At 37.3% G+C, this 21,881-nt stretch overlaps 1 protein-coding gene and 1 long non-coding RNA gene across 3 annotated transcripts in view; one reads left to right on the top strand and one right to left on the bottom strand.

Annotated features, from left to right (window-relative positions):
* LOC122082271 overlaps positions 1-20,440 on the bottom strand; it is a 24,466-nt gene extending 4,026 nt beyond the window's left edge. The window contains exons 1-14 of the mRNA XM_042649732.1: positions 20,363-20,440; positions 20,249-20,293; positions 19,854-19,921; positions 19,419-19,752; positions 19,254-19,336; positions 18,956-19,019; positions 18,733-18,847; positions 17,753-17,907; positions 17,374-17,462; positions 8,783-8,872; positions 8,498-8,682; positions 6,849-6,933; positions 1,814-1,983; positions 348-485 (exon numbers count right to left, since the gene is read on the bottom strand). Coding sequence (XP_042505666.1) covers positions 348-485; positions 1,814-1,983; positions 6,849-6,933; positions 8,498-8,682; positions 8,783-8,872; positions 17,374-17,462; positions 17,753-17,907; positions 18,733-18,847; positions 18,956-19,019; positions 19,254-19,336; positions 19,419-19,475 — 1,231 coding nt within the window. The 5' untranslated portion in view covers positions 19,476-19,752; positions 19,854-19,921; positions 20,249-20,293; positions 20,363-20,440. The remainder of the gene's footprint in view (positions 1-347; positions 486-1,813; positions 1,984-6,848; positions 6,934-8,497; positions 8,683-8,782; positions 8,873-17,373; positions 17,463-17,752; positions 17,908-18,732; positions 18,848-18,955; positions 19,020-19,253; positions 19,337-19,418; positions 19,753-19,853; positions 19,922-20,248; positions 20,294-20,362) is intronic.
* Positions 3,362-12,883, top strand: LOC122080704. 2 transcript variants are annotated; one of them, XR_006140876.1, is made up of 4 exons: positions 3,362-3,519; positions 3,624-3,723; positions 8,510-8,663; positions 12,478-12,883. It is a non-coding gene; the product is annotated as an uncharacterized LOC122080704 (long non-coding RNA). The 2 variants fall into 2 exon arrangements; XR_006140875.1 differs by having other exon boundaries at positions 3,365-3,519; positions 3,627-3,723.
* Positions 20,441-21,881: the final 1,441 nt, after the last annotated feature.

Genomic DNA, 21,881 nt, shown 5'->3' with positions numbered 1-21,881 from the left:
AAAAAAAAAAAAACCCACAACCAAAACCAAAACAAAGCAAAAAAACTGACTCTTGAACTCCAAAATATAGAATATAATCACAGAATACAAAACAAGAATGTACAATACAATAATCTATAGGAAAGTGAAAATCAATACAAAACTAAAACCATAGCATTAAATAAAGATACAATTCTTTCGATCACAAGTAAAAGGACATTTCTATTAAAAGTTAAAAAAAAAAAAAAAAAAAAAAAAAAAAAAAAAAAAACAGCACAATGCTGAACAAATTTTATTAGTCTCCTCAGTTGCTCATGCTGTCATGCATATGCTGAATACAGGCTGAAATTTCCAGAGAAAAATTCTACCTGCTGCAGGAAGAGCTAGGGCTCCTGAAACCCATCCTCTTGATTCGTTTTGAGAATTTTCTCTCCCATAAAATGAAGCAAAAGAAGGCACCTTTCCTCTAAATGATGTTGCTGTTGCAACTGCTACAGCTCGTCCCTCTAGACAAGAGAAGACTCATATAAGATTTTTCAAAACAATAAATAAACTAAAATAAAAGAGGATTTAAACACTTCAACTCATCACAGAACTTATACACAAAAATATTTTGTATCTATCATCAATTTCAGTAATTCCAATAAATTAGGACCTGAAAAACCAGATCCATTAAAAAGCCTAGCTGGATCAGGTACAAGATCCAACGATTCAAATACAACAATTTCAGTACCTTAACTTACGTCATCCAACTTTGTGATTACTCATATTTCTCTCTCACCCCTTCTTTCTGAGACCCAATTCTTACTAAACATTGACAGATCGCTTTGGACATTTTATTATCAAGTTTCTGAATAAAATAACTTCCATTTGTGATTACTCATATTTCTCTCTCACCCCTTCTTCCTGAGACCCAATTCTTACTAAACATTGAGATCCGATGCGAACAAGCAGTCGAAGGAGTGGACCTTAGGGCCGGCGGGCACACTCACTCTAACGGCGTAACTTTTGCATGATGGGTCAGCGAGGAAATGGGAACAGATCGCTTTGGACATTTTATTATCAAGTTTCTGAATAAAATAACTTCCATTGGAAGATTGGGAGGAGAGGGGGGGGGGGAATTAGTACAGTTAAGAATGAAAATTCGTTAGAGGGAATAACACCAAACAAATCCCATCAATGAAACAACCAATAATTGTTAGAAGAACTGGAAATATAAAAAGGGAGGGGGAAGAAGAGTGCTGGGTGGAGGCACTAAATTAATGCGTTAGATTTCCCTCCGGTCGTTCTGGAGAAAGGAAAGCTAAGAATTAAACAGTCAAAGTGTCCAAAATACGTAAGAGTTGCAACAACAAGACTAATAAGATATCGAGGCGGTACAGGATACTGCAACAATTTAGTCAGTGACAGTTGCTAAAGATAATCGAATGAAGAAAAATATGAGAATGAGTCAGGAAAAGAAAATCTAAAAAATGCACACCTTAGCTACAGTTGCTAATGAAAATCGACTGTAGAAAAATATGAGAATGATTCAGGAAAAGAAATTCCAAAAAACGCACACTAATTCCAAACATTCGAGAAAATCAGTCGGAAAGTTCCAGTTTTGTGCAAAACTCAACCCAAAAAAAAAAAATGTCAATTCAGAAACATACACACGATTTTGCATAATAAAATGCAAAAAAAGATCATGCTTTCCTAAGTTTTTTAATACAATCCGAGGAACTCACAGGGGAACAAAAACTCAAAAATCAGAAGGATGTGAAGATCCTGTTATAGAATATCTTACTTTAAATCCGGGAAAAAAAATTTGCCGGGATATAACTGAAAAGCTCACCAGCCAAAACAGGAGCGCTCTTGGAGGCAGAAATAAGTGACCTCAGAACCTTAGAGGCAGCAGATTTGTAGATCTGAGAGCTCATTTTTTCAATCTGAAGCTCTGAAGCCTGTGATACACGAGAGACAGCTCCTCCCGAGATCTGGTTCTCGAGAAATAAAGAAATGTGTCAGTGAAAGGGCGTGGTCGACTGTAAACCCGGGTGAGGACTGAGGTGTTTAATACTAAAATGTAAGGTCCCCGTTTCTGTGGTTTCCGTGGCATCTTCGAATCAAAAAACGAATGCTCCATACTTTTCACTCGTCGCTAGGGTTAGGGTTTCGAGTTTAACATCTGGTTGGGAAAAATCATCCAGGGTCACTAGATCACGTTGACTCACTGGTTTACAGCCCTAAGCTTCAGCCACTGTTTCCAGCGCATAAAGCTTAGGCATCACTAAAGCACCGCAAAACTAGTTGGGGAGTTCTTAATTTTGACGCAATTGGATGAACCGGTACTGTTTAAAAAACCGGAATCGGTTTATTTCAATTCCAGGACGGCTTTTGATTTCCGATGTTTCAGAGTGACCGATTATAGGGTTTTTGGAACCAAATCACTGGGTTTTTAGAACAGAGGATCCGATTCCAGCTGATTCGACTCTGATTCCAAGTTTAAAATCCTTGATGACCGTAAACGCCCGAGCCCTCTGGGGCCCAATTGTGTTACCTATCCCATTGTAATTAGGGTGTCAATTTAGAACTGGAATAAAAAATGGGAATTGACAATTTAAAAGTGAATCAGATCTAACAACACTCTAGTTGCCGGCGGTGGACTCACTCTGTGTGTGTGTGTGTGTGTGAGAGAGAGAGAGAGAGAGAGAGAGAGAGAGAGAGTGAAACTTTTGCCCAAAGGGCCGGCCCAACCCTTTGGAGAAATTTTAGCCCTAAGGGCTGGCCCAACCCTTCATACACACTTTCTCGTTTTTTCTGAAATGTTGGGCCCAAACCATCTTTGGCCCGCCCTGATCTCGAACAAGAACCGACCTAAAAAATTTGGTATTGAGGGTTGGCTTGACCCTGAAACTTTTAACCCTGAGTTAAGGCGAGTAAGGATTGATGTCTTTGGCCCACTCAGCCCGCCCAAAACTCAGCCCTGAGTTTAGGCATTGGTTTTTGCCCTGATGTTGACTTTGGAGTATTTGTTTTCTTAAGATGTTCTCCTCTTTATTTAACATGATAAATATTTTGAGATCTTAAGATTGTTTGTCTTATTATGATGATTTCTTTATTTATCATGATAAATAATTTAAAATTTTTTGGATTATTTGCTTCCTTAGGATGATCTCCTATTTTGTTTACCATAATAATTGGAGTTATTTAAATTATTCGAATATCTGCTTTAAGATGTTCTCCTTATAACAAGTAATATGTGATTTTATGTTTTTATCTCCACTTTATTATGAATATTTGTTATTTTTAATTATTTAATATTTTGCAGGGTTAGGGTTAGGGTTAGGGTATGCTCAACTTTTGATGTCAAAGTAAGGTCAGGGTCATCTTGGCCTGGACTTGAAAAATCAGGACCAATAAGGAGGAATAAGGATTAGAGCTAGGTTGTTTTGTGGACCTAAATTAAATTAGGGTCAAGGTGGGTTTGGCCCATTTAAGGGGACTCAGTATCTCTCTCTCTCTCACCGGCTCTCTCTTTTGTTTTAATGGAGGTGTAAGGTTAGGTTTTTAAAACCAGATCTCCGTTTTGTGTTGTAAGTTTATTTTTAGGTTTTTATTTTTTTTAAATTCAGATCTCATATGCTTTGTTCATGGATACGTAGCAGTGGCGATCGAAGTGCTTGGATCTGTTCTCTTGTTCGACTGCCCTGCCACCGACGACGTTTGCCACAGCCCACCGGCGACTCTGCAAAATTGGATTTGGTATTCTCCTCCTCCTCCTCTTCCTCTCTCTCCCTCCCTCTGAATGTTGCTCTCTATTTGGGGAAGATGGGTCCATCGGATTTTGCAGGTTTTTTTTTGTTGTTTGTGAAAGCTTGTCTATGGACTTGATCGAAAATGATTCTTCACCCTTGGTTTGATGGGAATCGAATCGATCAATTCAGATTTTTTTTTTGTTTTGTTCAATATTCTGGTTTTGCATATATGCTTCCAGCATAGGAATCACAAGGAGTGAAGTAAAACTTTTCCAAAAGAATAAATCCCATTGCCACAACAAAGTAGGGGCCAACCAACCCATTTTAGTCATTTTTACACTTCAGAAAGCTCCTTTTTGCCCTTTGTGTTGTGTATGTTTAATATCCATTCCTCACTATCAGGTATAACACAATTACTGTCCTGGTGCTTGAAGACACATACATGCTTTTATACACTAACTTTTGATGTATATACCCACACGTAGGACTTCTCTTTTTGCCCTTTTTGTATCCTTCTTGTGTGTCAAATAAAGGAAATCCCCAGAAGAGTCTCCTCCTACAAGGACTTCAATTTTAATCAAAGTTCAACCCTGAATTGTTTTTTTGCATTTTGGGTAAGTGGGCTTATCTAGTAATCCTACAAGAGTGGCATTGGTAGCACGAAAGCCTCTATTAAGGGTACTGGCTCTTCTGTCTTGGCACCCTGATCACTACAGTTCTGAACTCTTATTCATAAGTGTTCATACTTGAAGCTGTGAAGATCCTTGAGATTCACACTTAATTTCTAGTCTTAAGGAACACTAGAAGGTGATGGATTTCCTCCCCATGTGATTTCTGGTTGGAAATGACAATGGGCTGCAGTTTATGTGGTTTATGTTTATAAGCTGGATCCTCTGAAGGTTAATCGATGGCTCTTCATTAGGAATGTAACTTGATCTTCACCTAAGTTTGATGTTGGAAGCAATAATCAAAGTGTGATGTTCAGTAGTTCAGATATATGGTAAAGATAATTGTCTTGGTTCAGAAAAACTGTGCTTTAAATCCTGTGTCAACCTAGAAAAGAGAAGAAAAACTTCATGTTACCAGGTTTGACAGTTTTATTTAATTGGGTCAATTTGTTCAAATGGTAGATAAGCCGGCTCTGATTTATACTGCAATTTTGGGATCCAACTTAACCTAAACCAAATGGTCAACAATGTGTATTGGAGCACTGCACAACAATGTGTTTTGGAGCACTGCACAACAAATGCGTTTCTACGTAGACAACCTTATCGTAATGAGCCTCGACGTGGCTCCATTGAGACACAACGAATCATTGGACATACTGACAAGACATGTCGAGACATGATAAGAATGGGTCGAAAGGCATTCTTTAACCTATGTCAAGTGATGCGTGCCAAGGGTCTTTTATATGATACAATTGACGTTCAAGTGGAGGAACAAGTGGTTATTTTTTTATACGCAATCGGTCACAATGTTAAGAACCGCATCCTCTTACATATGTTTGGGCATTCAGGTGAAACTATCAGCCGGCATTTCAACATTGTTTTGGGAGCAGTTCTCAAATTGTACCCGGTATTGTTGAAGCCTCCGAGTACCAGAACACATGAGCGAATATCGGGTAACCATAGGAGCTTTTACCCTTACTTCAAGGATATATCAGACTATCAATAACAACTTCAAATCAAAATAGTTAAATGTTAGAGAATGTATTGGAGGCTGTGAAAAAGCTTGATATAAAAAAATGAACATTCCATCTCTTTTTACTATGGATAACTTTTTAATATATTTTGTCATGGTTTTATGCAATGATTTAAGACAGATGATTGTACCTAATTTAAAACAAATATATTGTCTCACGGATGGTGCTCATTTTCTTAATTTATTGGATATTGTCTTGCAAATAGAGAGACATGTGTAGGTCCCTTGGCCGAATCCACACATAGATTCATTTTACAATCAAATTTAATGATAATTAGAAGAAAATGATATGTTTCCATGGAAGACCCAACTAGATCACCTCTCCAACTTAATGAGGGGAATAAATAGTGCTAAGTCAAAAAATGCCCCGAGATGCCTTTCCTCTCGTCGATGAGGTTGATCAACAACAACAACTACAAGAAGAAGTTCCAAAATAAATAAACAAATAGAGGAAAAGACCAATTTCATATTCCGTTCAAACACAAAAAAAAACCCTAAAAACAATATTACATTTAAACATTCTAAGCCAAAATTCCAGAATCATAAACTCATAATAAGGGAATTAGGGCTAAATTATTAGAACCGAAGAGAAGAAAACATCATACCTGAAACTAGAAGCAAAGAGAGATCAGCAAAACCTTCAGCTTGGGGAAGGGAAGATGCGGGATGTCTGATCGTTCTAGTACTCAGATGAAAGGTTTCGGAGCTCCAAATCCGAACAGAGAAAGGAGGCGATGGGGAAAGCAAGGAGGCGATGGTCGTCGTCGGTGTAGGGGTGTAGTCGTGGGCGGTCTTCATCTTTGATGAAGGGAAGAAGGTAGCTTCCCGATTTTTGTCATTCCAACGAACCACCACTTAATAGGGAGTATTTATATGAGGGCTAGAATTAAGTGTGTCTAAGATGAGTTTTGGTATTTACCATCTTTCTCATACGAACCACATTTAGCTTTAGATAGGTGTTTCAAATGAGTTAGTATTTCTTAGTAAAAATACATCCTAAAGCAACCAAACAATTTAAAAAAAAAAAGGAATCGTGTTTCACTAGAAAGACCTTCCAACGAATTATACAACCAAACACATCGGTCTTGGAATTGGAATAAGCCGGTTCTGGTTTTTTAAACAGTGCTGGGTCACCCAATTGCGTAAAAATTAAGAAGGAACTCCTCAACTAGTTTTGCGGTGCTTTTAGTGATACCTATAGGTTTATGCGCTGGAAACAGTAGCGGAAGCTTGGGGGGTGTTTGGTTTGGTAAATCAAATGGTGCATGTATTGAATATGGATGTCAATCATTTGATAGACATTCTTCTGAATTATATTTCTTGCTGAAAAATCGTTTGGTTGCATTAAGTCTGGTACATGTTTCTTACTGGAAAACTGTTTGGTTACCCTAAATCTGTGTAGTGATTCTTATTGTAAAACTGTTTGGTTACCTCAATCGTGTGTAGTGATTCTTCATATTAAAACCATCAATATGTCTCTTAAAACCACCACGAGGGTTCATTCTTGATTCAGAACCTACAGAACCCAGAAAAAAATGTGAAAAATCTCCAAAACTCCCAATCGAGAGTGTTCCTAAGCCCTTTAACCTTTTTTTTTGCCTAGATTTGAGTTAGGGATTTCAATATACACTGAAAAACGATTCCAAAGGTGCCTATGAAGTCCTAACTTTGGATCATTGTACAAGTTGAAATCAAAGATTGAAGGAGATTTCACAAAAAAAGGTAGGTTTCTCAAGAACTTGATCTTTGTGTTTAAATTATTGTTTTTATACCTATTTTTTACTTTAAATTGATGAATTTAGGTAAAACTAACCCACCCATTGCAGCAAACTTCATCATTTGTAAAGATTTGCACTATGATTCAAGAAATTTCATAGAAAAACGAAATTTCTTCATGTTTGATTTTTTTCCCCCTTGCAAACCATGTTCTATTGCTTTGGGAAAATTATATGTTATAGATACACATTAGATCTACTATGCGTGGGAGAGACATTACTATAACTATTTCGACTAGGGTCAATATTGTGCCTATGTTTGGTTGGTGCACAACATCATCCTAGTTGTTCCTATTCCTGAAGATCCTTCCAACTATGTGTTTGAACCACTCCAACACTCTTCATGGCATTAGGCTATTTCTACATGTAAGGAACCTAATCCTTTTTAACAATTTCAATTGGATGCACTTAACTCATTATATGGTGTTCTCCATTTTGGTGTTTATGCATGATACACGTTATATATTGCTTATTTATATTTTTTTTTTGCTCCAGAAGTGTATTTCCATGTGTATCTTGACCATTTATGTGCATATCTTTAGCGTATCTTATATACCTCTGATATGATATGATATGATATGTCTCTCAAAATCACCCAACCAATATGATACGCGGTACCAATACTTTAAACTTTGGTTTTCCATGTTCCTTTAAGGAGGATTTAGCCCCTAGCTGCTTATTTTAACATCCAATTTGTATCTCTAGGGGCCATAGTACACTGCAATTTGGTGATAGGTTTTTCTAGTGATTCTATAATTATTAGGGATAGGGTTTCCTGAAAGGCAGTATAGCCCCTGTGCAAGTGCCATGGGCAATGGGACCTCGCACAGAAGCATCAACAGGGGTGGGATTTCCGCCTTTCATGAGGGTTGGGGTGGTCATTTCTCCACTCTGTGTCTGGGTGCAAGGACCGTGTTTTTTCTGGCTTCTTTTTCCCAATATTTATAACCGGGAAGTGTTCTTTGTCCAAGAGTGTGGCTACTACACCTGCACAAGAGCCAATCAATGCCTCCCATTTGCTTCAATCCATGGGGCATAGGGAGGTCATTTTATAGGGAGGAAAAGAGAGACAAACACATGGGCGCTGGTGTGGGAGCTACACTCCTGGACAGAGAACTTTCTTCCATTTTTATTTTATTATAGTTTTTAAGGAAAAAATTTCAGCCATTGGTTCTTACCAACATCTATTGTGACATAATGCTTTACCGTACTGCCATCTTCTGTGTTAGTATTCTGTTTGATTCTTAATGCCAACTGATGACATCTGATTCAATTTCTCAGCACAATAGCTGACCGTTTGCTTACTTTGATCTTTAGTCATGAAGGTGAGGTCATCAGTGAAGAAACTCTGCGAGTTCTGTAGGACGGTCAAACGTCGTGGAAGAGTGTATGTGTTATGCACATCTAATCCAAAGCACAAACAACGCCAAGGACTATCAACATTTGCGTATGAAGGTCCACTGCCTCCTGTGTATGTATCTACATGTAACCTGCTCCATAGAAACATTTTCTATGTGATTTTTCCATGAAACTATTTATTCATCTATTTATCTTTGTTTATTTATTATTATTATTTTGAAGTACATGCACCTGGGTCTTTGTGTTTCTTCATTAGTAGCAGTGTTGTTAAGGCAGCTAGTCAGCAGGTAGTCATTTTGCCTTGCCTTGTCTAGGTATTGCCTAGGCAACAAAATTAGTAGTATTCATGAATAAATGTATTAATGTTTTCAATAAAATGCAACAATAATTCACTAAGCCTTATCCCAACTATTTGTGTTTATCTACATGAATCCTGTTCAAACATACCACTCTATTTAAGGTCATATCTGCTGGAAACTCGGAAGTAATAGTGCTTTGCTCACAACATCAACCCCTTTGTCTTTTGCCTCCCATTTGTCCTTTTACCACCTCTAATTCGCACCAGATCACTCACTTGGTATGTTCAATCATAAAGCACCTTCAAGTCATTTCTTTATGCCTTTGGGGCATATATTCTATATCCATGTTGCATTAAGGAAGGATAAATGACAAACAAAAGGCCATATAAGATGACCAAATTATCAAAGTTAAAACCATATGCAAAATAGTCAACTAGCTGGTTAGCTGACAACTTGGTACTATCAATGTCTAGCTGATTCTAGTTGACCACCTTATAAAGGCCTAACCTGTCCCTAAGTTGATATACATCGACTTTCACTGTTTGAACTGATTAATAGTACAATGCTTTTGTACTATGCTCCCCAAGGAAGACACAATAACATGAGAAGAAGTTGGTTGTTGTATATCACACTATGTGGTACCAATTGAGAACTATGCAAAGAGTTTTTGGTGCCCTTGAAGGAGAATGGAATTTTTCTCCGACAATGCTGTAGTACGAATATGGATCAAGCCATGAAGTGATGTTGTGTTAACCATTTTTCCATGCTACTATTGAATTTCTGTAAGCCCTAATGCAGTACATTCCAGTATTCCCAACTGCTCAGTGTATTATCTTGTCACCAAACCATTCATCCTCTGTTTTCTTTTTGTAGGGAATTCTACCATTGACGCTTATTATATTGCCCAAGTTCTTGAGTGTCAAGTGCTTCATCCAGTTTCACTGGTTCACCTGTCATAGCTTTTATTCTGCCCGTTCTCTGTATTCAGTGATTCTGTATGAGCTACAAGTCTGGACTGTGGGAGCTTCACACTAGTTTTGGTCCATTGATTCCGCTCTTCATGAGTAGAATATTTACACTCAGTTATCTCCTCTTTGGGTGAGGCCAATTTGGCATTTTTTTCCCCAAAGTATCCGTTCTCTCTCTCTGAAATGTAAGTTGAATCCTATGTGGTTTCTTAGTTGTCTAGGTCACCTTGGGTGATGCTGGAGGTTTTATATGTTGATATGAGGTTTGTACACCCCAAAGCAGTACATTCTAGTAATTCCCAACTGTTCATTATATTATCTTGACACCAAACTATCATCCTCTATTTCCCTTTTGTAGGGAGTTCTACCATTGACGCTTATGATATTGTCAAGTTTTTGAGTGTCAAATGCTTCATCCAGTTTCGCTGGTTTGCCCATCATAACTTTTGTTTCTGCTCGTTCTCTGTATTTTGTAATTCTGTATGAGCAACAAGTCTGGACTTAGCCATTGAAAGTATTAAAAATGTGATAATCATTGTCTATTACTAAGAAGAACCCATCGGATAGACTGTGGTAGCTTCACACTAGTTTTGGACCTTTTGGTCCATTGATTCTGCTCTTCATGAGTTGAATAGTTACTCAGTTATCTCCACTTTGGTCGAGGTTAATTAATGCAGTTCAGGGTTCTAGAAAAGGTTCTAGACACAAGAACTACAATTATACCAGGATCTTTAGTCTCAATAGGGCAGTGCAAGGACAAATATTGGATGAAACAAAACTAGAATAACGATGATGACCAAATCTGGCAATCTGGAAATTGAACAGAAAAAGGGGTTCCACCTGGCGTTGAATCAAGAGAAATAAGATGTAGAATAAGGAGCATAATAGAAGAAAATAGGGTATGATCACACCTGCTAAAATCATGTCAGAAAAATAACAAGGAAATCAGCTATGGGATATATTCCCACATGGAATGCTCAACAACACCAAAACTATTGAAAAAAAAGACTCAATTTTCTTTGCTCCTAACATCTTTAATTGATGAGGGGGTGTATTACATATATAAAGACCTGAAATTCCTAAATTGACTTATGAAAGGACTGCTAATCACTCTCACACACTCAATTTAGTAAGTAAACTCAAAATAGGACTCTTAAAAGATATTAAGTGTCCTAATCTAACTCAAATGATTAACTATGAATCCTGTGTACTAACTTCACACCCCACTTTAGGAGGCTGATAAATTAGGCCTGTTGCAATAAAAATTAAAGCTCCAATCTTAAATCTAGCTATCCAAATGTCTATATCAGCCCATTGGACTGCCATCAGCACCTTGTGGGTATCCCAAGGTTGTGCATAGGCCTTCATATGGGATTATGCCAAATGCAACTTCATCAATTCCTACGCCATTAGAAAACTCGTCCTCAAGTCTTGTAGAAAGGTAGAAATAACAACACTTGGTGGGGTGCTTGCAGCTCCTTATCCTTGAACAAAATTCGTAAGATGAAGCTTTGATGTTGCATCCGTCTTGAAACTTATTAGGAATAACAAACTCGATAGGAGGGATGTTCTCATTATTAGAGATTGCCTCCTCATCCACAATCACATCTTGTTGCGCCACCTGACCAATTGGGGCTGTATCCTTGTAATGAACAACAAACTTTTCTTCTTCTTTTGTCATCACTTGCTGTTTGACCTCAATTGGCTTAGGAATATCATTGTGGACTGCAAGCTCTTCTATAGGGAACGGTTTCTTTTTTTCTTTAGGATTCTTCATCAACCTTTTCCTTGAAGCATAAACACTGTATGTAAGGCTTTGGGTTGCACAAATTTCTATCTTGATCAACTACCCCCTTTTGTACTTCCAACCATTCTCGACCAACTTTGATGATGTGTTTGGAAGAATCAAACATCTCACAACAAACACAATGAATGTATTGAAAAATTGGAAATTCGATAAAAAAAGACATCACCTTCAGATTCAATGATATCTCGTTTGTATTAGACAACATCTCCACCAGGGCTGCAAAACGAAATTCTCACTTCCTTCATCTTCGAGTAAAACATCAGTTTTTTCATTGGACAAGCGAACTCTACTCTTGAAAACATAGGTTTCTCATTAGAATGCTCCTAAGTCCTTTTCGATTCACTCTAACATTAAGGATAGACTAGTCTGGTCGTTAAATACAACCGGGAAATTCTCGGTCAAATCAGCATGGGAGTATTGCCATAATCAAAATCAATCAGTTAGCTGGGCAGCCAAACAGGCCTGTGGTCTGAAACACCAGAATTGAGAAAGTCAGCTTCTGCATTGACAAATCACCAAACCTCTGTTGGGCAACCTTCTAATGAGGTTGGCTGCCTGCCGATGTAGTTTTTCCACTGTTCTGTGTACATTATGACCCTCCCTAGAGGCCTAGAACCCATAGTGGCGGGAGCCTCGTGCACTGGGTAATTCCTTTTATTTGTAGCCTTTTTTTTTTTTAGATTCGTTAATAGCAAGTTTGAGCTCATCTTTATTTCTATGATAAAGTTAAAGAGTCAAATTTTGATTTCAGTTTCAAAATAGGATTAGGATTAGCAGTTGTTTTTCCTTTTGTTTTATCTTTTTAATTCTAGCATCTAAATTACTTTAAGTCATTTGATATTTTGATGGCAGGACGTCTGAAGTGGGTGCCAAGCAGGAGATTTCTTCAAGTTATGGCTCAGAGTTGGGTCTGGCATCTCTCCTTTCCAAAAGGCAAGTGCCACCGCTGATTTATGGCTGGAGGGTAGGTTTGGCATCCCTTCTGCCAAAGCAGAACAAGTGATCATCGACATTACCATTTCAGAAAGTATTAATGTAAGTTGATGAAGATACAAGCTTACAGATTCAGGTATTGTGGAAGAGTTGGTGGAAATATTGTTCATTGATCTGTTGCAACTTGCTTTGTCAGTTGATTAGTTGGATATGGTCGCCCATTTGGACCAGCTGCTGTTATATTTCTTCTTCATTTTGTAGTTTTTTTCTTCGTAATTGGTATAACTATGTTCCATAGATGAATGCCTAATTGGTTGTTGGGTTATCTTTTCTGCCCTCTCCCCAAAATCTTTGCCTTATCGCACTGTTCGATGCGTGGGAATTTGGCAGTGTTGGATATTAAAAAAATAAAATGGTTTATGGGCTGCATTTAAATGTGGGTAAATGAAATTGTTTCTATAATATTGAAACGTTAATAAATATGATGCAATTTTCCCTGAGTATGATTATTAACTAATTGCTTTTTCTCATGTTACTTTACTATGTGGTGGCTTTCTCCGAAACAGTATAGGTGGGGTTTCATAAATATGATGCAATTTTCCCCGAGTAGACTTCATGCATGTATATTGATTAACAATACATAATTTATAATACAATTTTCTCAATGGTTGATCGGTTCAAATGGGTAGATCCTGACTTAGTCCCTCTGGTTTTGTGACCAGTTCCTTGGCTAATCCTGTAGACCCATTGCATTTGACCTTAAAAGAAGTCAAAGACAATTTTGAGAGAGAACAGTAGGGGAAAATCTCAAGGCTTTGAAAGCCAAAACTTCTAAAGCTCAGGACTAAACTGACTAAAGACCTTGATACTGTTATTGGAGAGGATTGTTGAGAGTTGGATGTCTTGTATTCTATGAACTGTGTTGTGGGCTGCTTCTGTAGGGTTGTTAAAAGGCCGCAGGGTTCACGGGGTAACCCAAAAAATTTGGTCTCTTTGTTTCCCTATAAATTGTGTTCCCTATAAATTGTGTGACGACGTTACTATGGTTACATGAAATTCTTTGTAAACACAGATAAGCGTGAGAAATAGAGCGTGTAACATTTTCATTGTTAATGAAAATTGCTCTCATCTCTCCTGAACATAGGCACCTTAACAAACAGTATATATCCTTATGTTGTGTGATTGTTTCTTCTTGTTAGTTGTGTTTTGGGCGTCATAAATAGTGTTTTCGCCAATGCAAACCATAAGGTTAAGATTTCTGATTAGATAAATAGTGGTTAAGAATTGACCACTCTTCTCCACAGTTGACGCTGTACGCAAAATCTGCAACAACTCTCCTTGTCTCTCTTGATTTAAATTCTTTGCAATTTCTTCCTAGTCTCTCTTGATGTAAAACTCTGCAATTTCTTGCCTACAAGGATTCCTTTTTTTAATCCACAATGGTTTTCCGCTTTCATTCAACTATCCCAAAAAGGAAAAAAAAAGTCATTTACAAAACATAAGTCAAGATAAATCCCAAATTTCATACATAAATATGGAAGAAAGAACGTGACCCATTGGTGCAGGTACATGTTTAAACATGTTGGTGCAGAATGACCGTGTGGCATCGTGCTAAAGAAGCTTGCATGCACTGGCATGTACCTGCACTAACGGGTAGCCTTCTTTTGCCCCATAAATACATATGGAGAAAGAGAACTCTGCCTTGTTCCCCATGCTTTTGTCACATGGGGAAGTGGAGGCTAGGGCAATGGTGTTTTTTCAGAACTTGCCTCCACTTTCCCATGTGTCTGGGTGTGGGGAATGGGGATATGCAAAGTTCTTTCTCCCATATATATATATATGGGAAGTTATCCTCTATCTGGGAGGGTGGCATATATATATATATATATATATATTCATATAGCCTCGAGTTGTAAATGGGAGAGATGCATACCAAGACTCCCAACTCCAATGCACATGTGCTTAGCCGAGGATATTCATTGGGATCATGGTTTGAGGTATCGGTCTCGGCTGGTATTGGCACCCATCAATACCTATCCCTGATCGATCCAGAATTGGTGTATGATTTGGAAATGGTACGGACAAATGGTATGCTTATCAAAATAATCTTAAAAATCGGTATCTTTGAGGGTAAAATCATTTTATATGACTGATTTGATACCGATCCCAAATGAATTGTATCCCATACCGATACCGATACCAATCCTAATACCGCAAACCATGATTAGGATGGCACATATAATGGATACATGTACTTAACACCTCTAATGGAATGAAAGTATTCTCATGTGTGTAATTGATGATGAACAAATGAAAACAATCCCCTCTTTTTTTTTTTGTTGGAATTAGTTGGGTGGGAATGAAGGACAAAATTTGATTGCTTTTCAAGTTGTAGTTAACTTGGCAGTTAAAGAAATGAAATAAAGAGCAATTCAGTGCACGAGGCTCCTGCTACTGCAAGATTTGGGAAGGTAAGTGTATGCAGTCTTACCCCTACTTTGCAAAAGAGATTGTTTCCAAGTTTTGAATAGGTGACCAACAGGCAAAGAAATGAAATATTGAAAAATATTTTTGGAAATATTAAAACTTAAGATGGTATTTTTGAAAATATTAAGCCTAAGAGTATATTTGTGAACCCAATGGGGAAGGTGAATTATTTTATTTCTCTGATTGTAGGCAAGGACTGGCTGCAACCAAGTTGTAGCAAAATTTTATCCGAAAAGAAGTAGTGCGGAAAAATTGTTATAAAATTTTTATTTCAGGAGTGTGTTGTAAAAACACCCCTCCCCTGGTTAGATGCCAATGTATGTACTCCCACTAGTCTAGATATCAACACAGTGATGACACAATTAGGTAGCATTCTATCTTCCTATTAATATTTACTTGACTTAATTACTTGTAAGGGAAATGAATGCTCCCTTGTGACTCGTTCGCCTATATTCAGAGGGCGAGAAAATGACACCCATACCCCTATAAAACCCAAAAACCAATCCCTGTTGTGGCCCATGTGCCCTCTCCCTCGTTAGGGCTGCCCCGCGACCACTAATCATTATTTTTCTCATTATTTGTATTATCCATTTTTTAACATATTTTCTCAAACTTTTCCATCCCACATTCATCGTTAATAAATGGAATCAATTGAAATCTTATTGAAGGTGGCTGTGGAACATAATTGAATAATTGCGTAGGGCCTAGGGATGGGAAAAAAATCGTCTGCAATTCGAATCTGGTACAATTCCGTGAAATACCACCTTCAGGGGGTGACACGTGTATTAATACCAATGCAATGATCCAAATCTGATTTAAATGATTCTTCACTGAATTAAGGTTTTATTAGTTGTACCAGATATGGACCATTGCATTGGTATCAATACACGTGTCACCCCCTGAAAATGGTATTTCACGGAATTGTACTAGATCGGAATTGCAGACGATTTCAGGGCCTCTCACTCGACAATGGCGGCCTTTCCCATCATCGGTGACAGAGAGAAGTCTTCTTGTTTAAAACATTTTAAATAAGAGGTACCATTGAAAAATGATGGGGAAAACATAATTACATGACTAGGTATATAATTGAGATAAGTTTAATAATTAGCTCATGCTAATCCAAGGTGTTCTCTATCTATCCAACAATTAAAAATTCTAAATAATTAATCCACATAATAGAAAATTTGTCTGTGCAAATTAGATGATCACAATTATGATAGTTGGATCCATAAGGGACAAACCCCAAAGGTGTCCCTCAATTGGCAAGAGCACGCCTAAATCGGCATGTCCTGAGTTTGACTCCCTTTACCTCCTTTGCGCTACTCCCATAATTTCTATGTCTTTCATAGGATTCGAGGCTAACTAGTTGTATGTGTGTAGGGGTTAATGCATGTGCTAAGGTGGAGTGAAACGGATTTATCAAATATTTTTAAGGTTGTTTTTTCGTTTCTCGACACAAAATAACGTAGAAACACGTTTCTAGGAACGTTATCAAATGGTGCCTTAGTTTTTATGGAACTTCCTCTTTTATCTCCCATGTTTTCTCTCTCCCTGTCTTCTCTCCTTTGTGAGTGAGTGTGTGTGAAGGAGAAAACTGTAATGGTGGATTGCTTTTCTCCAATTGAATATGGATCGTAGTTTCAAAGTGTTGATATCGATCTCTACGGTTGCTCAAGTGTGAAAAACTATTATCTGGAGGAGGAACTTCAATTACGGTTTTAAAATAAACCGTTTCATTCCTATGTAGTTAAATTTTTATACAATGATTTCAAATGCAAGAAATCTCAATCTGATCCCTTCCGCTGTACAATTGAGTTCCCGCCAACACAACTTCCTTACAACCAAGGGTGGGGATGCTATACAAGTTTTTTTTTTTTTTGGGGGGGGGTGGGGTCACACTGCAATGCCAGCCAAGACCTCAACTCAAATCAGGCCATGGGTCGGGGGGATTTGAAGTGGAGTGGCAAAGACGAGAAGCAAGAACTTTATCACAGAACATTGAACGATGTAAACGGACTTCTCCCACAACATCAAGAAGATGATGATGATGACAGATAGAGAATTGGGGGGTGGGGGGTTTGGAAATGATCAAATCAGAATATGGAAGGTTCAGGAGGTTAGACATACAATATACTCAAGAAAGCCCTCAATGCAACCAGTTACAATAATGAATCACTTACTCTTGGATTACTTGGCCAACTATTTACATTAAAATCTCTACAGAGATGTAATGAATGAATACTGTGAAGTCATATTTGAGCTCCAACTATACTAATTCAAGGAATTTCTATTTACAGCTTCCAGAATATGCATACATCGTGTTATGACTTGCTAGTCTCGCTAGAGTCTTTGACAGCTTCTGTATTTTCTGTCCCCAGTTTACAGTCGATGCATAATGCCTTCAACCAAGAATTGGCCTGGAAAACCCACAAGATAAATGTAAAAACAATAGTATGAAGAAAAAAAAAATATAAATGTGAAAATAATAATGGGCCACCAACATAAAAAAACAGGAGAATTAGATGATTGGATCCTCTTAACAATCAGACTTAAAAAGTGTGTAAGGGCAGCATGACTAGGTCATGTCCCTCATCAGCAAATGGTACTAAGCCCAGTTAGTTTGGGTCATACCTGGTCAGATTAAAGTTTTTAAAGTTATCAATTTTTCATTATTCCATTGTGAAACAAGCAAGGACCATGGATTTACCTTTATTTCGGAAATACTTGAGCACTCGTATCTCAATCCATGACAAGTTAAGATATAAAACGAATATCGCGTCTGCTCATCTTCTTGGATGAAACCTGGCAGTGGGCCTACTTCCACCATATCAGATAGTAGGATCGAGTCTTGAGGACTCAGATCTACAAACAAGCAAGTTGTACATAGTTTCAGACATTCAATTTGTAAACATAGTTTCAGATATCCAATTTGCAAATAGGGAATGATTGGTCGTAAATTGTGTAGTATGAGCATCTAAACAACAGCAAATTCGTAAACACACACACAGTCTGAACCTCAAACCAGTTATAGAGTGGACTGGTCTTTTCTTCCATTGATAATTTGAAGGTCACGTCCAGGGTATACAAGAATTTTAAGGTATTTCAAAAGCAAAGAAAGAGATTTAAGCAAGAATTTTTGTAGTAACTGGAGATACATGGTTCCACAGGCCATTTCAACGAATGGATTTTTTCAGGACCCTTTTTCTTGGGTCTTTTTAAGCATCCAGAATAATACAATGGAAGGATGGTTTCTCACTGTGCCATCCAATTAAAGAAACTTTAGCAAGACAATTTTGTATTTGTGGCCCCATGCAAGGAAAATTCAGCACAACTAGAACAAAACCATGCATCCAGAAGGGAAGCCATAGCATCATAAGTACAATATTAATGCTGTATGCATCATTCCTACATCTAAATCTCAAACAAATAGGACCAAAGTTTGCCCAGCACTACATTCAAACAGGAGAAAAAAGGTAATGGGGGATGGTAACCCAACAGTGCACATGATGTCAAACAAATGCAATAACATAGTAGATAGATGATAGATTCTTTTTTGCAGCAATACCATTGAATACCACCATAGATGAGCCTAACCATCAAGGTTCAAACTTAAATATTGATAAGTAATGCCTACAATGCCAGTAACCTAGGAAAATATTACAACAATTTAATCAAATGTCATTTTACCTGTAGACAGTAAATAGAAAAAGATACATTCTCCATGAAGAACAACAAAACGTGGAAGCCAATCATCAATATCCGAGTCAATTATAGGAGGTTCTCCTGGTAATTCTTTCCATCTCTATTAATCAAAACATAAGAATCCAATAATGATGTTGGGATAATGTACAGAAGGGTACAAGGAAACACCATTACAGAGTGAAATAATAACAGAGCAGAGACGCATTACAGTTCGAATAAACAAATAGCCAGCCAGACGAGCAGACCTCAAAAGTTCATCAAGATGTTCCAACCTGAATGGATAGGAAAACACAGCTGTCAATATGAAGCAGATAACGCAGAATCACACCATACAAACAAAATCAGAATTTGGTGTAAATAGACCAAACATGAAAGCCCAATGATTTGTAATTTTCGGATGATGAAATGAAAAATTAGTAATATAACCTCGATAACCAACACCAGATAAATAATGGCATGCAAATTCTTTATTACAGTAAAAAATTCAAACGCCAAATCTCCCTTACTGAGCTTTCAGATGGGCTTTTCTTTCTTCTAGATCAGCAATCTCTGATCGAAGAGATCCTAACTCCGCAGTAGTTAGTTCAACCTGTAAATCACAGTCATTATTTACTTAAGTGGGATTATCCCCATTATTGAGAAGAATTTGAGTCTTTATTTCATCCAATCACCTTATCACTGTTTCCAAATCCCCATGGAAGCCATGATCTACCAAACAAGTTTAACATATCTGTAGCACGAACTAATTTTCTCCGACTCAAAAAATGACCACAGGACCTTTATCATGAAAAATGAAAGATATGAATCCATTAAAAGATTGATAAAAAATACCTTGATTTGACGATGATCCTATACGGAACAAATGCAGTACCTCTAGGAGTTTTCAGTCCTTGGCTGTGAATTACTGTAGTTATTTTTCTCAATGCAATAACCATTTGGTCTTGAAGCTTCAAAATAGTTTGGAAGACCATCACCCATGCAGGTTCTCTTTAGTTTTGCTACTATCTGTGTAAGCTAAGAACAAGTTACTCTACAATAATCCATTTCCCTTACTAATCAATAATTCATCCCATGAGATAAATCCATAAAACATTGACATTACTTACCTCGGCTGAAAATTTGGATAAATTAACTCAAACAATAGCTTGTATTCTGGTCAAATTCTCCTCCAAACCTTCAAGACAGAACAATAGATACTATTTGCAGATAAGAACTTAGATTTATAAACAGTGAGAAATCTCAAATGAAGTAAATTATACTAAAAAATTGTGATGAGATTTCTAAAGAAAGCACAAGAATAAAACATATCAATTGGTAGGATAGATATCAACGAAGAAGAGTAAGTACTTAAATCATTATGCCTAGCCCATAGTTCTTCAGTAGAGCTCAGAAGAACCATAATCCAAACCCAGTAAAGGAAATAAGCAACTTTAACAAATATTTGGCACTAGTTTATGACAATTTTCAGTCAATTAATTATATTCGAAGCTCAAAAACTTACCTAAATTCGATCAAACAACTTGAAATGAACTCTGTTTTCAAAGAACTGCGAAGATCAAAGCAATTATTAGAGGATTTAAAAGAAAAATACTACTACAAAGAAATCGAATGGTACCTTCTACTCTGCAATTTGCAAAAGCCAATCGAATTCCTTATATTTACGAAGAGTTTGACCAGACAGAGCTACTGTTCTTGGGAGTTGCGCGAGTTGTGACCGATTGGTGGCAGTTTCCGTACGATGTTTGCCAATCTTTCTTACAAGATATATAGCCTTCCACGGCTGACTCAAAATTGGAAAGACGCAAGTACCCTTAATTCCCTTTCTGTTCCGGAGAAGGTAAGAAACCCGCGTGGTCGAGTGAGTCAAACAGTGAAAGACGAAAGTACCCTTAACCCTTTTTGTTCCGGAGTATGTAAGAAACCCGCCAGGTCAAGGGTTGGCCACTTGGGCTATGGCCTGTTCGAGTGTTGGCCCGATACCATCAGAATCGGACAATTCCAATCCCAATCAACCCCTCGAAAGTGGAGAGAGAAATTCGTGGATTGATGGGACTTGAATCCGCAGCTTCAGCCTTGACAGGGCGGTGCTTTAATCGATAAAACTATAATCCCAATATATGGATTCGGTGATTTAATCGGATCAAAATCAGTGTCAGGAATTCTAGAATTAGTTATCAAATTTGAAAACTTACCGATTTTAAGGTTCTTGGTACGAATCGATTGTATCAGATCAATCATGATCTACTATGATTTGAATCGATTGATTCACCGCTTTGATTGTTGATTTTTGAAACACTGGTTATAACCGATCCCAATTCCAAATATTGTTGAGTGATTGATTATAGCAGTTTTGAAATTGGATCCTTGGACTTCAAATGTGAGGTCCCTACTTAGGTTAAAACTTTTGTGAATGTGAGCTCCTCTCTTGCCACAATATATATATATATATATATATATATATAGAGAGAGAGAGAGAGAGAGAGAGAGAGAGAGAGAGAGAGAGAGAGAGAGAGGTGACTTTTAGTCACAATCTCTTAAGCCTAGCACATCAAAGTCACCCATCACTACCAAACAATTTTTTTTAATTAATTTTTTTTTTTTTGATAATGCAAATAAAAGAGTGTTTCGTGGTAGTGATCATAGCTTCCAGGATAAGCCCCCGTATGACAAGCAGCGCTTCCAAGACTCAAACTCACAACCAATCGATTTTAATAGAAAAATGTTAATATAAAGCATTGAGAACATTAATGTCAACATTACATATTGGCACCACCAAACATTCTTACTATCCTTTTTCTAGTAACGCTCTTACTACACTTTATAGCACATCAATTGGAAGCATCCCGAAGATACAGTTGTTCTTGAAAACGTTTTTAACGAGCAATACCAACCAACCAATGCTTTTCCACCACATGGCATCCTTAACTTTTTTTTTTCTTTGAAGGAACTCGTTTGGAATCTTTACTACATAATGTTGTCCCGACGGATCCAACCACCAGTAAAACAAAAACAAGTGACGGAAATCATGATTTTAGTAATTGGTATTGAATCAATTGGTTTGGTCACATTGGAAAAATATATATATATATATATATATATATTCAATACAAAACAAGGGTAAAGAATTTAAAAAA

The sequence above is a fragment of the Macadamia integrifolia genome, chromosome 6 (assembly GCF_013358625.1).
Source record: "Macadamia integrifolia cultivar HAES 741 chromosome 6, SCU_Mint_v3, whole genome shotgun sequence".
In the NCBI taxonomy this organism is placed as follows: Eukaryota; Viridiplantae; Streptophyta; class Magnoliopsida; order Proteales; family Proteaceae; genus Macadamia; species Macadamia integrifolia.
The sequence above is the reverse complement of the archived record's forward strand: the minus strand, read 5'-3'. Positions and strand labels throughout refer to the sequence as shown.